Consider the following 14,621-nt stretch of genomic DNA (forward strand, 5'->3'; position numbering starts at 1 on the left):
CCAAGACAGACAACGAGCAATCTGTCGAAATAAAGCATCATTTAAGTCAGCCTGGCACCAGTGTGTCTGAAGTCTGGTATTTGCTTTCTGTGTCTCATAATCGATGTAGAATCCCTTTCGGTTGCTCACCTGAATCAACAAGTGTTAGTGGTGCCAAGCAGTTTAGAAAGCAGAGAGTGTTGAAATAAAATGTCCTTGACTCACCTCTCTCATTCATCCCACACATCCAATCCGTCACCAACACCTGCCGGTCTCACCTTTACAATATCGCCAAGATCTGCCCTTTCCTCTCCATCCAAACTATCGTGCTGGTACCAGCTCTCATAATATCCTGACTGGATGACTGTGTCAGTCTCCTCTTGGATCTCCCTTCCTCCCGTCTCCCCCGACTCCAGTCTATTCTTCATTCCGCTGCCCGGATCATCATCCTACAGAAATGCTCTGGGCCTGTCACTCCCCTCCTCAAAAACCTCCAGTGGTTGCCCATCAACCTGCATACGAAACAAAAACTCCTCACTCTTGGCTTCACAGCTCTCCATCACCTTGCCCCCTCCTACCTCACCTCCCTTATCTCCTTCTACAGCCCACCCCATACACTCCACTCCTAAGCCGCTCACCTCCTCACAGTCCCTCGTTCACCCAGTCCCGCCGTCGACCCCTGGACCACGTCCTACCAGTGCCCTGGAATGTCCTCCCTCCTCACATCCATCAAACTAACTTTCTTCCCCTCTTCAAAGCCCTACTGAGAGCTTCACCTCCTCCAGTAGGCCTTCCCAGACTGAGCCCCCCTTTCCCTCTGCTCCTCCTCTTCCCCCCCCCCACCCTCTGCTCTTCCCCCCTTCCCCTCCCCTCAGCACTGTGCTCATTTGTATATATTTATTACCCTATTTATTTTGTTAATGAGGTATATATCTCCTTGATCCTACTTATCTTGATGATGTTTTGCTTTGTTCTGTTTTGCTTCGCTCTCTTCCCCGTATAGACTGTGAGCCCCTTATTCGCTGTCTCTGTTGCCGAATTGTACATTCCAGGTGCTTAGTACAGTGCCCTGCATATAGTAAGGGCTCAATAAATATTATTGAATGAATGAAATAGGCTCCCAGACGGTGAAAACTTTGTTTCTCAAAAGTGATGTTCTAATATGTTGATTTGCTTTGTTTCCCATTAGAAATGTAAAGAAAAACACCTCCATTTCTCTTCCACAGCCAGAGTTTCTCCCTGTTTTTCAGTTGCTGTACATTTTGTAAAGCAGCATAGCTTCCTTGATTGACATCACTTAACATCTATCCTCATGAGAAGAGGTGACCACGTTGTTTGGGGAAATAAAATGGCGCGAGAATTTGGGTGTAATGATGTCATGGGCGTGAGGGAAACGCGTTGCCACTCAGGACTGTAATGGATGATTTCGATAGTGAATGGGGGTCAATTTCTCCTCATGGTGGTGCAGGCGTTGGAGTGGTCGAAAAGACCCTGATGGTCCTCCCTTCCCCGCCACACTTGGGGAAATAATGTCCTTTGGTCATGGCTTAGTGGATAGAGCACAGGCCTAGGAGTCAGAAGGACCTTTCTAACCCTGGCTCTGCCACTTGTCTGCTGTGTGACCTGGACAAGTCACTTTACTTCTCTGGGCCTCAGTTACCTCATCTGTAAAACTGGGGATTAAGAATGTGAGCCCCATGTGGGACAGGGACTGTTTCCAACCTGATTGACTTGCATCTACTCTAGCCTGGTCCATAGTAAGTATTTATTATTATATAATTATTATTCTGCAGCTAAAGTGTTCGCTGAGTCCCTGCCACTCTCAAGGATTCTGTCTCTGACCCTGTGGCAACCAAAACCTTTGCTCAAAATCATCTAATAATGGTAATGATATTTATGGTACTTGTTAAGCACTTACTAAATGCCAAACACTGTTCTAAGCACTAACTTAGATACAAGATCATCAGGTTGGACACAGTCCCTCTCCCACACGGGACTTACAGTCTTAATGTCCATTATACAGATAAGGTAACTGAGGCACAGAGAAGTTAAGTCAGTTGCCCAAAGTCAAGCAGCAGCTATGTGGCAGAACTAGAATTAGAATTCAAATCCTTCTGACTCCCAGGCCTGTGCTCTATCAACAAAGCATCACTGCTTCTCCCTCCTGATTACTGCTCAAGAGGCAAGTCTGTATCCTGCCGCCTTCCTGCAGTCCATATTCATTGCCTCGCTATTTGAGGGCAATTTTTATGAGGTTATGGCTTGGACACTTGCACTTCTTGCTGTGAAAAGGAAGTCAACAGGCTGAAGTGAAGCAGCAGCAATAAGAGATGGACAACCGGGACAGGTACTTCAGCTCCTTCTACAACCGTGCAGGGGTAAAAATAATAATTATGGCATTTAAGTGCCTACTTTGTGCCAGGTACTCTTCTAAGCCACTGGGGTAGATACAAGATAGGTTGGACACAGTCCCTAACCCACATAGGGCTCACAATCTTAATCCCCATTTTACAGATGAGGGAACCGAGGCACAGAGAAGTAAAGTGACTTGTCCAAGGTCACACAGCAGACAAGTGGTGGAGCTGGGATTAGGACCCATTACCCTCTGACTCCCAGGTCCATGGTCTATCCACTAGGCCATGGGTTGGAGGCTTCCAATCAATCAATCGATCGCATTTATTGAGCTCTTACTATGTGCAGAACACTGTACTAAATGCTTGGGAGAATACAACAGAATTAGCAGACACAATCCCTGCCCATACGCTCCCTCTAGACTGTCAACTCTTTGTGGGCAGCGAATGTGTCTGCTTATTGTTACATTGTACTCTCTGAAGCGCTTAGTACAGCACTCTGCACACAGTAATCACTCAATATGATTGAAAGAACAAGTTGAGAATGAGAGCAAATCAACCCCCCCAAAAAAAGCTAGCATATCCTGGAGGAGATCACCAGGCACAGGGCTCTGTTCATTGTGACCCAGCTTCAAACCAAACCACAAGTTGCTAGAGCTTGTGAGAGCTTAACTTCCTGTATCAGTCAGTCGATCGTATTTATTGAGCGCTTACCGTGTGTAGAGCACTGTACAATGAGCTTGGGAGAATACAATATAATGACAATCTGGCACATTCCCTGCCCACAACAAGCTTACAGTCTCGTTGATATGGCTTCGAAACCTAGTCGTACCATGGAGGTGACATCCAGTATCTCAGGGCCCCTTTCAACCTCTGGACAATTAAGACTGTGAGCCCTTTGTGGGACAGGGACTGTGTCCAACCTGATTAACTTGTGTCTACCCCGGTGCTCAGAACAGTGCTTGACATCTAGTAAGTGCTTACCAAATATTATCATTATTATTAAACAGTCTGGGGTCCAGGATCCTATCAGAACAGATGCTGCCCTGTTACACAGGGAAAAGTTAGTAAGTGGGACTAGGAGAGTTAACGATAGAGAAGGGGAAAATTAAGGATGCTAGATGGTTCATCCCAAACCTTTAGGGCGGAGGATAAAGAGGCAGCCATCTCATGGTCTTCCTGGCCACCATCTGCCACTGTCAGATCCCCAATCCTCGTCTGGATGACCCATTCGACGTTGTTCCGGGCAGTGCGGATTGGTCACGTGACTGCTCTGTGGAAGGAGATGGAACCAGGGCTTAATTTGTGCCGGGACTTTCCAGGACTCAACACAAGCCAGACCCTATACTTGAGTCCCAGTATTTTAGAGGGAGTATCGTTCCCGGGATTGAGCACCTTTCCCAGCACTTCATCCCAGGAGGGACCTGGAATGCTTCCAACTTTCCCTCCCAGCCCATCTCTGCTCCTTTCAAGGCTTCCGGTGGGAAGAAAGGGAGACTGCGACAGAGAGGACTGGCGTTTCTCCCAGAATCTTACTAGGCCCTGGCTGGAAGCCATGCCAGGAAAGGGCTGGTTGGGGGGGGGGGTAGGGCGGATGGAACTGTTTTTCTGTGATGGCGCTTCTTCCAACTCCAACATATTCCAGCCAGTGGAATGCGGAGCCTCAGGAGGAAAGGGGGTGAGTTAACCCCAGAAACCCAGCTATTTGCCTTTCTCAGAGACCGCTCGATTTACCTGCCCCTCTGGAGAGTATTTCCATTCTTTAGGTGGACGAACACAAGAGCAAGACAGTTATGTAGTGGAAACTAAATAAACCAGGGGGCAAGGGAAAGACTAAATCCACCCAATTTGTAATAGAGTGAGAGGAAATGTAGAATGTGCTGGAGGTGAGTAGTAACCATTCTCCAGCTTTTGAGTGAAGTCAGTGCCCAAAAGTAATAGGGAAAGTCATGTTTCTTTGGGATGATTCGGGCCTTTCTACTTGGGAGCCAAGCCCAGTGGACCTGGGGACGTGAGCAATCCGATAGCTGAAATGGTGGGTGCTAAAAATGTCACTGATTGATTTACTGGACTGGATCACTCACTGCTCAATTGGGTGGAGAAATGAGAGATTCATCAGGGCAGGCCTCCAGGAGGTGTGATTTTAGAAGGGCTTTGAAGGGTGGAAGATGGGAAGAGCTAAGGTCGGCTGGTGTTTGTGAAGGGACTTTGAGTAAGACATCAGTTGGAGCTGGAGAGGCAGCTTGGCCCAGTGGCTGGAATGTGGGCTGGGAGTTAGAAGGACCTGGGTTCTAATCCTGCCTCCACTGCTTGTCTGCTGTGTGACCTCACAACTTCTCTGCGCCTCAGTTCCTTCATTTAAACGGGGATTAAGACAGTGAGCCTCATGTGGGACAGAGACTTGTGTTCCAAGTACTTAGAACAATGCCTGGCACAAGGTAAGTGCTTAAATACCATATTAGAAAACCGCCCAAAAAACTGGCAGAAGAGATGAGTGTTGAGTTCAGTGAGCATGTAGACTTGAGAGGAAAGAAACATGCTTGGAGAAGACATAAGAACATAAGATCCCCATGACCCTTTGGAGAATTTTAATGCGATCCAGACTGTCAACACCTTGAGTGCAGGGAATACACACAATTCTGTTGTATTGGACTCTCCCTAGCCCTCTGCTCACAGTAAGCTCTCAGTAAATACCAGTGATAGATTGATTAGCCCCAGGAAGAGAATGCTTGTGGCTCACAGAGAGGATATGGGAGCAGGGGAAGAAATAAGAGGAGAACTTGGTCCACAGACATTTACTTAATTTGGTGTAAAGTCTTCCACACCCTATGACATACAAACAGCGCAAACATTCCACCTGGGTGCACCTGGCAGGAGGAGGTGGTTCCCAAGAAAAGGGAATACAAAAAACAAACTCAGCTCAGCTAGCCTTCCACTAGCCTCCTGAGCAAGGATGCAAGACCCCCTTTGGCCATCTGCAGCGGGGTCTTTTCTTCTTTATTCTCTATGTAAATGCTTGCTCCGCGGGAGACCAGTAGTTTTGCTTCTTCCACTCTCTCTTCATCACAGGCTAAGTGTCTGAAATCAAAACACACACCACAAGTTAACCAATTTCTTAGGCTCCCTGTTAGACCACTTAGGGTGTATACGTCTCTGGGCCTCAGTTTCCTTATCTGTAAAATGGGGATGAAGACTGTGAACCTCACGTAGGACAACCTAATTACCCTGTAACTACCCCAGCACTTAGAACAGTCCTCTGCACATAGTAAGCGCTTAACAAATGCCAACATTATTATTATTATTATACTGACATATTGGGAAGCAACATGGACAGAGCATGGGCCTGGGAGTCAGAAGGACATGGGTTCTAATCCCAGCTCCGCCACTTGTCTGCTGTGTGGCCTTGGGGGAGTCACTTCACTTCTCTGGGCCTGTTACTTCATCTGTAAAATGAGGATTAAGACTGGGAACCCTGTGTGGGACAGGGACTGTGTCCAACCCTATTTGCTCATATCCACCCCAGTGCTTAGTATAGTGCCTAGCACATAGTAAGTACTTAATAAATACCATAATTATTATTATTAATGTGGCAGCGGGCAAAAAGTATTTAGAAAAGTGTGGCCTAATGGATGGAGCATGCACCTCAGAGTCAGAAGGACCTGGGTTCTAATCCCGATCAGTCACTTGTCTGCTGTGTCACTTTGGGCAGGTCACTTCACTTCTCTGGGCCTCAATTACCCTGTCTGTAAAATGGGGATTAAGACTGTGTGCCCCATGTGGGACAGTGACTATGTCCAACCTGATTACCTTGGACCCACACCGTACTCAGAGTGCCTGGCACAGTAAGCACTTAAATACCATAAAATAATTTAAAAGATAAACAAGTGTAAGAATGTTAGCATTTAGCATATGAGAGAGAGGCAGTTTGCAATAGAGAAATTAGACAGAAACCAAAGCCTCTAAAAGCAGACTAATCAGTTTGTCCCATATGGGGTTAAGCGTCAAGGGAGAGGAACAATCAGTGCAGCCTGATGGATAGAGCATGGGTCTGGGAGTCGGAGGACCTGGGTTCTAATCCCTGCTCTACCAATTGCTGTGTGACCCTGGACAAGTCACTCAGCTTCTCTGTGCCTCAGTTTCCTCATCTGTAAAATGAGGATTGAGATTATGAGCCCCATGTGGGACATGTTCTGTGTCCAACCTGATTAGCGTGTATCTACTCCAGTGCTGAAGACCGTGCTTGGCACATAGCACAGGCCATAAAAAATGTGCTTACTGATAAAGGGACGTGCAGAAACAAAATACCCAAATAAGGGTAAGGAGGATAGATGACAGTCAAAACCAAGACATAAGTCGGGGGAACATGACAGAACTTATTCTAGTAATAACTAGACTGTATGATCTAGACTGTACGCTTGTGATCAACTGTCATACTGTACTCTCCCAAGCGTTTAGTACAGTGCTCTGTTCACAATAAGCGCGCAATAAGAATGATTAACAACTGGACTCTCTGGGTCTGTGGAAGGAAAGTGAAGAAAGTGCCAGCCCCGCTTGACAACTGGACTGGACCCGTCCAAGAATCCTTAGGCATCCGGGGCCCAGGGGCAGACTTACAGAGGAGTGTTCCCTTCCGAGTCCTGGATGTTGGTGGAGGCCTTGTGCTGCAGGAGGATCTGGATCATCTTCAGGTTCCCCTTGGCCGCCGCCCGGTGTAACGGAGTGGACTCCAACTGGTCTGTCGCATCGGGATTCGCTCCTCCTTCCAACAACATGATGGCAATCTGCAGTCCGGCGGAGGTGGGGAGAGAGAAGAGATTAAGACAAGAAAAAGAAGGAAAGGGTCAGGTCAGCTGAAGCGGGTTTTCAGGAGGCACGGAGAGGGGGCTGACGGCCAGGGGACCCTATTACCGCATTTAGTTTGTTAATGAGATGTACAGCACCTTGATTCTTTTTATTTGCTATTGTTTTAATGAGATGTTCTTCCCCTTGATTCTATTTATTGTCATTGTTCTTGTCTGTCTCCCCCGATTAGACTGTAAGCCCATCAGAGGGCAGGGACTGTCTCTATCTGTTACTGATCTGTACATTCCAAGTGCTTAGTACAGTGCTCTGCACATAGTAAGCGCTCAATAAATACTATTGAATGAATGAATGAATGAACGACCCACCTCTTGCTTGTTTTTGGAAGCGGCGTAATGTAAGGGTGTGCAGCCGTTTTGATTGACGACGTTGACTTGGGCTCCTTTGGCCAGGAGGGCTTTCACGATGTCATAGCGGCCAGCGGAGGCGGCAATGTGAAGAGGAGACCAACCCGCCTGGGGGGACGGAAATGGCAGAAAGACCACGTCAATCCGCGGTATTTACTGAGCGCTTACTGTGGGCAGAGCGCTGTACTAAATGCTTGAGGGAGTACAATCCAAAGAAGTTGGTATACCCGTTCCTTGATCACAGTGAGCTTATAGAGCAACGTGCATATCAATCAATGGTTTTTATTGAGCGCTATGTGCAGAGCGCTGTACTTAGTGCGTGGGAGAGCACAAAGGAATTAGCAGATAGGTTCCCTGAACAAAATGAGCTTCCAGTCTAGAGGGAGCTAGCAAGGTCACCAATGATAATCCCCTTGCCAAATCCAATGGCCACTACTCCACCCTCCTCAACCTCTCAGCTGCCTTTGACACTTTGACATCCCCTTCTCCTTGGACATATTATCCAACCTTGGCTTCACAGATTCTGTCCTCTCCCAGTTCTCCTTAATAATAATAATAATAATGATAATGATAATGTTGGTATTTGTTAAGCGCTTACTATGTGCAGAGCACTATTCTAAGCACTAGGGTAGATACAGGGTAATCAGGTTGTCCCAAGTGAAGCTCACAGTTAACCTCCTTTTTACAGATGAGGGAACTGAGGCACAGAGAAGTTAAGTGACTTCTCTCCGCCCGTCCATTCTCAGTCTTCTTCTCGAGCTCCACCTCTGCCTCCCACTTCCTAACTGTAGGAAATCCCTCAAGGTTCAATTCTAGCCCTTTCATTCCCCATCTATACTCACTCCTTTGGAGAACTCATGGCTCCCATGGCTTCAGCTATCACCTCTGTGCAGAGGATACCCAAATCTACATCCCCAGCCCTGACTTCTCTCCCTCTGCAGTCTCACGTTTCCTCTTGCCTTCAAGACATCTCAATTTAGGGCATCCTCTTAGACATCTCTACTTGAATGCCCTCCTGTCACCTCAAGCTTAACATGTCCAAAACTGAACTCCTTATCATCTCAACCAAACTCTGTCCTCCCCATCGCTGAAGATGGCACCACCATCCTTCCTGTCTCACAAGCCTGTGAACTAGGCATTACCCTCAACTCCTCTCTTTTCAACCCATCCATCTCTAAATCCTGTCAATCCCACCTTCGCGACATCACTAAAATCTGCCCCTTCCTCTCCCTCCAAACTGCGACCATGTTAATACAATCACTCAACCTATCCCGCCTGGAGTACTGCATCAGCTTCCTTGCTGAATCCCCAGCCTCCTGTCTCTCCCCACTCCAGTCCGTATTTCACTCTGCTGCCCGGCTCATTTTTCGACAAAAACATTCAGGATATATCACCCCGCTCCTCAAAACACTCCAGGGGTTGCCCATCCACCTCTGCATCCAACAAAAATTCCTCAACATTGGCTTTAAGGCACTCCGTCACCTGGCCCCCTCCTACCTCACCTTGCTTCTCTCCTTCTACAACCCAGCCTGCGTACTTTGCTCCTCTAATGCTAACCTTCTCACTGTGCCCTGATCTCGCCTGTCTCACCTCCGACCCCTGGTACACATCCTACCCCTGGCCTGGAACTCCGTCCCTCTTCAAATCCGATCTACAATTACTCTCCCCCACTTCAAAGCCTTATTGAAGGCACATCTCCAAGAGCCTTCCCAAACTAGACACCCCCGCCTGGCTTTCCTCTTCTCCCACTCCCTTCTGCGTCACTCTGACTCACTCCCCCTTTCCGGCCCCACAGACTTATGTACATATTTGTCATTTATTTGTATCGATATCTGTCTCCTTCCTCTAGACTGTGTAAGCTCACCGTGGGCAGGCAATGTATCCGTTTATTCTTGTACTGCACTTTCTCAAGCATTTAGTGCAGTGCTCGGCACACAGTAAGAACTCAAAAAAATACAACTGAATGAACGATTGATTGAATCAAAAGTCAGTAACTCCTGTCTTTGGGCTTAGATATCCAGGGCACTGCAGCCACCGAGCCAAAAGGTGGACAGGGCTACCTTTTCATTTAGAGGAATAAACGTTACGCTGGTGCCCGTAGATGACCTCGGGCATTTATCAGCTCTGACTAGGACTTACATCGTCCTTATCGTTCACCGGCACTCCGAAACGCAGCAAGAAGTCGACGATGTCCGTGTGCCCTGCCGAACACGCCCAGTGCAGAGCCGTCCTGTTATCCTGCGGACAGAAAATGAAACAAAAGCCACCGGGTTCATACGTCTGGATGGGAAATGCAAACGAGTACAGTACAGCCTGGCTCACCTGCTATTCAGGGAACCAAGACACGGAGAACAAAGCATTCCCAGGTAGGATGGGTCGGAAGGATTAAATCGACAGGGGATAACCAAATCCAGGCAGGGGGAACGCCTGGTAATGACAGAAACCAAGTTGATCAATCGATCAGTGGTATCTATTGACCACTTACTGTATGCAGAGCACTGAATTAATGTATTTGAGCATTTACTGTGTGCCGAGCACTGTATTAACAGTTGGCTTGATGGACACGATAAGCAAATTGATGGTTTCTGAGCACTTACTGTGTGCCGAGCACTGTATTTACTGTTTGGGAGAGTACAATAGGATAGAATTGGAAGACACAGATCCCTGCTCACAAGGATCTTACAGTTCACGGAGCGGGGAGACAAACACCGAAATCAGTTAGAGATAAGAGGATATGTACATAAGTGTTGAGGGTGGAGTGAGTACCAAGGGCTTAAGGATAGAGATAGGATAGGGAAAGGATAGGGCTTAAAGGTTAGAAGCAGCAGAAAAAGCCCGGGCTTGGGAATCCAAGGTCATGGGTTCTAATCCCGGCTCCGCCACTTGTCAGCTCTGTGACTTTGGGCAAGTCACTTCACTTCTCGGTGCCTCAATTCCCTCATGGGGATGAAGACCACGGGCCCCACGTGGGGCAACATTACCTCGTATCCCCCCCAGCGCTTAGAACGGTGATTGGCACCTAATAAGCGCTTAACACATGCCCCCATTAGTATTATAATTAGAGATCTAAGTGCCTAATCGGTATCAAGGGAGGGCAGGTAGGGATGCGAGTTTAGGAAGGTGTTGAGGGCAGGCAGGGATGCAGGTTTAGGAAGGTGTTGAAGGTGGAGAGAAGGGCGGTCCTTCAGATACGGAGCGGGAGGGAGCTCCAGGCCAGAGGAAGGCCGAGGGCAAGGGCTCGGCGATGAGACAGATGAGATCAAGGTGCAATGAGTAGGTGGGCGAAGGGGGCTAAAAGGCATGAAGACACCAGGGCAGGAAACGGACGTAAAGCCAAAAAGTGGGAACGGAGACGGTCACGGTGGCGATCTGGACTATTAAGACTGTGAGTGTGACTGGGATGATGTCCAGGCTGATCTGCTTGTATCCATCCCTGCGCTTAGTACACTGCCCATAGTAGATGCTTAACAGCCCAATTATTATTACATTATTATTATCAACAAATAATTATCACATCACCTTGCCCCCTCCTACCTCTCCTCCCTTCTTTCTACTGCCCACCCTGCATGCTCCGCTCCTCTGCCGCGCACCTCCTCACCGTCCCTCGGTCTCGCCTATCCCGCTGTCGAACCGTGGTCCACGTCCTCCCCGTCCTGGGATCCCCTCCCTCCTCACCTCTGCCAAACTCTCTTCCCCTCTTCAAAGCCCTACTGAGAGCTCACCTCCTCCAGGAGGCCGTCCCAGACTGAGCCCCCCCTTTTCCTTCTGCTCCCTCTCTCCTCCTCCCCCTTCCCCTCAGCACTGTGCTCAGTTGTATATATGATTTATAACCCTATTTATTTTGTTAATGAGGCGTACATCCCCTTGATTCTATTTATCTTGATGATGTTGTCTTGTTTTTGTTCTGTTTTCCTTTGCTATCTCCCCCGGTTAGCCTGTGAGCCCGTCATTGGGCAGGGATTAGTCTCTATCGGTTGCCGAATTGTACACTGTACAGAGAGAGGCAGCGTGGCTCAATGGAAAGAGCCCGGGCTTTGGAGTCAGCAGTCATGGATTCGAATCCCGGCTCTGTCACTTGTCAGTTGTGTGACTGTGGGCAAATCACTTCACTTCTCTGTGCCTCAGTTACCTCATCTGTACAATGGGGATTAACCGTGAGCCTCACGTGGGACAACCTGATGGCCCTGGATCTCCCCCAGTGCTTAGAACAGTGCTCTGCACATAGTAAGCGCTTAACAAATACCAACATTATTATTATTACATTCCAAGTGCTTAGTACAGTGCCCTGCACATAGTAAGCGCTCAATAAATACTACTGAATGAATGAATATTACTACTGTTAGTTAAGCATGCTGACAAATGATACCCGCACTTAATGAGGAATGTGCATTGGGAAAAAAGTAAACAGAGGAGGAGTAAAAAGTAAACCTGGAGGAGGTGACAGTCATCAAAAGGGAGAGTGTGGTTATCAGAACAGTGCTTGGCATATAGTAAGCGCTTAACAGATACCAAGGTTATTATTATTATCAAATTTAGGCAGGGACCAAAACAGAGAGATGGAGGCTGATAGAAACCAGTAATTTTGTTGTTGTTTGGGAATTTTTTTGTGGGGGTGAAGGGGAATAGCGTAGTGGATAGAGCATTGTCCTGGAAGTCAGAAGGTCATGAGTTCTAATCCCCCCTCCACCACTTATGGCTCAGTGGAAAGAGCACGGGCTTTGGACTCAGAGGTCATGGGTTCGAATCCCCGCTCAGCCACTTGTCAGCTGTGTGACTGTGGGCAAGTCACTTAACTTCTCGGTGCCTCAGTTACCTCATCTGTAAAATGGGGATTAAGACTGTGAGCCCCACGTGGGACAACCTGATTCCCCTGTGTCTACCCCAGCGCTTAGAACAGTGCTCAGCACATAGTAAGCGCTTAACAAATACCAACATTATTATTATTATTGTCTGCTGTGTGGCCTTGGGCAAGTCACTTCACTTCTCTGGGCCTCAGATACCCCAACTGTAAAATGGGGATTAAGACTGTGAGCCCCATGGGGAGGCAGGGACTGTGTCCAACCTGATTTGCTTGTATCCAACCCTGCGCTTAGTATACTGCCTGGCATGTAGTAAGTGCTTAACAAATACCACAATTATCATTATATAAATTGCAAGTGCTTCACACCCTCACCCTGGGATAATTTGGGGATGTGGCCAAGAGGGGATAGGTTGGGGAAATCTCTTTTCCCCCTGTTCTCCACCTCACTTGCAACAGGGAAAGGGTCCAGACCAGAAGCTAGAATTGATGCCCCTTTAATAATGATGGTGTTTGCAGCACGGCTCAGTGGCAAGAGCCCGGGCTTGGGAGTCAGAGGTCATGGGTTCAAATCCCGGCTCAGCTGCTTGTCAGCTGTGTGACTTGGGGCAAGTCACTTAGCTTCTCTGTGCCTCAGTTACCTCATCTGTAAAACGGGGATGAAGGCTGTTAGCCCCACATGTTACAACCTGATCACCTTGTATCCTCCCCAGTGCTTAGAACAGTGCTTTGCATATAGTAAGCAGCGTGGCTCAGTGGAAAGAGCCTGGGCTTCGGAGTTAGAGGTCATGGGTTCGACTCCCGGCTCTGCCACTTGTCAGGTGTGTGACCGTGGGCAAGTCACTTCACATCTCTGTGCCTCAGTTACCTCATCTGTAAAATGGGGATTAACTGTGAGCCTCACGTGGGACAACCTGATGACCCTGTATCTCCCCGAGCGCTTAGAACAGTGCTCTGCACATAGTAAGCGCTTAACAAATACCAACATTAGTATGCTTATCAAATGTCATTATTTGAGAAGCAGTGTGGCTCAGGGGAAAGAAGACGAGTTTAGGAGTCAAAGCTCATAGGTTCTAACCCCCGCTCCGCCACCTGTCAGCTGTGTGACTTTGGGCAAGTCACTTCACTTCTCGGAGCCTCAGTTCCCTCATCTGTAAAATGGGGATGAAGACTGTGAGCCTCACGTGGGACAATCTGATTATCCTGTATCTCCCCCAGCGCTTAGAACAGTGTTTGGCACATAGTTAGTGCTTAACAAATACCAACATTATCATTATTATTACCGTGTATCTACCCCAGCGCTTAGAACAGTACTCGGCACATAGTAAGCGCTTAACAAATGCCATCATTATTATTGTTCTCTGTGCCTCTGTGACCTCCTCTGTAAAATGGGGACTAAGACTGTGAGCCCCACATGGGACAACCTGATGACCCTGTATCTACCCCAGCGCTTAGAACAGTGCCCTGCACATAGTAAGCGCTTAACAAATACCAACATTATTTTTGTATTTACAGGGTGCTTGGCACCTAGTAAGCGCTTAAGAAATACCAACATAATGATGGTATTTAATAATAATAATAATAATGTTGGTATTTGTTAAGTGCTTACTATGTGCAGAGCACTGTTCTAAACGCTGGGGTAGACACAGGGGAATCAGGTTGTCCCACGTGGGGCTCACAGTCTTCATCCCCATTTTACAGATGAGGGAACTGAGGCCCAGAGAAGTTAAGTGACTTGCCCACAGTCCCACAGCTGACAAGTGGCAGAGCTGGGATTCGAACTCATGACCTCTGACTCCAAAGCCCAGGCTCTTTCCACTGAGCCACGCTGCTTCTCTAAGCACTTGCTAGGGGCTAAGCGTTGTTCTAAGAGCTGGGGTGGATACAGGGCGCTTAGCACCTAGTAAGCGCTTAAGAAATACCAACATGATGATGGTGATTAAGCCCTTGCTAGGTGCTAAGCACTGTTCTAAGCGCTTTACCTGGTCAGTCTTGGTGGCCTGGGTTTTGTCGGCCAGGACCTTGTCCTTGAGCTCCTCCAGCTTCCCGGCATAAGCCAGGTTGCAGACGCCCACGTTGGAGACGACCCCATCCATCCCTCTGCAGCCGAATGCCCCCTCCCACGGCCCTCCTTCCGGTCCCCGACGCTCCGACCAATCAGAAGGCGCGGCCCCGCCCCGCTCCGCCAATCAGCACCTCGTCCCGCCCCCCCGGCTCCCGGAGGCTTCTGGGAAGTGTAGTTCTGGGCGGTGAGGCCAGACTCCCCACTCTGCGCCTCGCCCCGCC

At 48.3% G+C, this 14,621-nt stretch overlaps 1 protein-coding gene across 1 annotated transcript; it reads right to left on the reverse strand.

Annotated features, from left to right (window-relative positions):
* Positions 1-4,903: 4,903 nt before the first annotated feature.
* Positions 4,904-14,470, reverse strand: PSMD10 (proteasome 26S subunit, non-ATPase 10). The gene is made up of 5 exons (XM_029067103.2): positions 14,318-14,470; positions 9,677-9,775; positions 7,499-7,645; positions 6,945-7,111; positions 4,904-5,408 (listed from the first exon to the last, which is right to left on the reverse strand). Exons 1-5 carry the CDS (start codon positions 14,429-14,431, stop codon positions 5,255-5,257), a joined length of 681 nt encoding a protein of 226 aa, XP_028922936.1. The 5' UTR covers positions 14,432-14,470; the 3' UTR covers positions 4,904-5,254.
* Between the last annotated feature and the right edge of the window lie 151 nt (positions 14,471-14,621).

Source organism: Ornithorhynchus anatinus, chromosome 6 (assembly GCF_004115215.2).
Source record: "Ornithorhynchus anatinus isolate Pmale09 chromosome 6, mOrnAna1.pri.v4, whole genome shotgun sequence".
NCBI classification, from domain to species: domain Eukaryota; kingdom Metazoa; phylum Chordata; class Mammalia; order Monotremata; family Ornithorhynchidae; genus Ornithorhynchus; species Ornithorhynchus anatinus.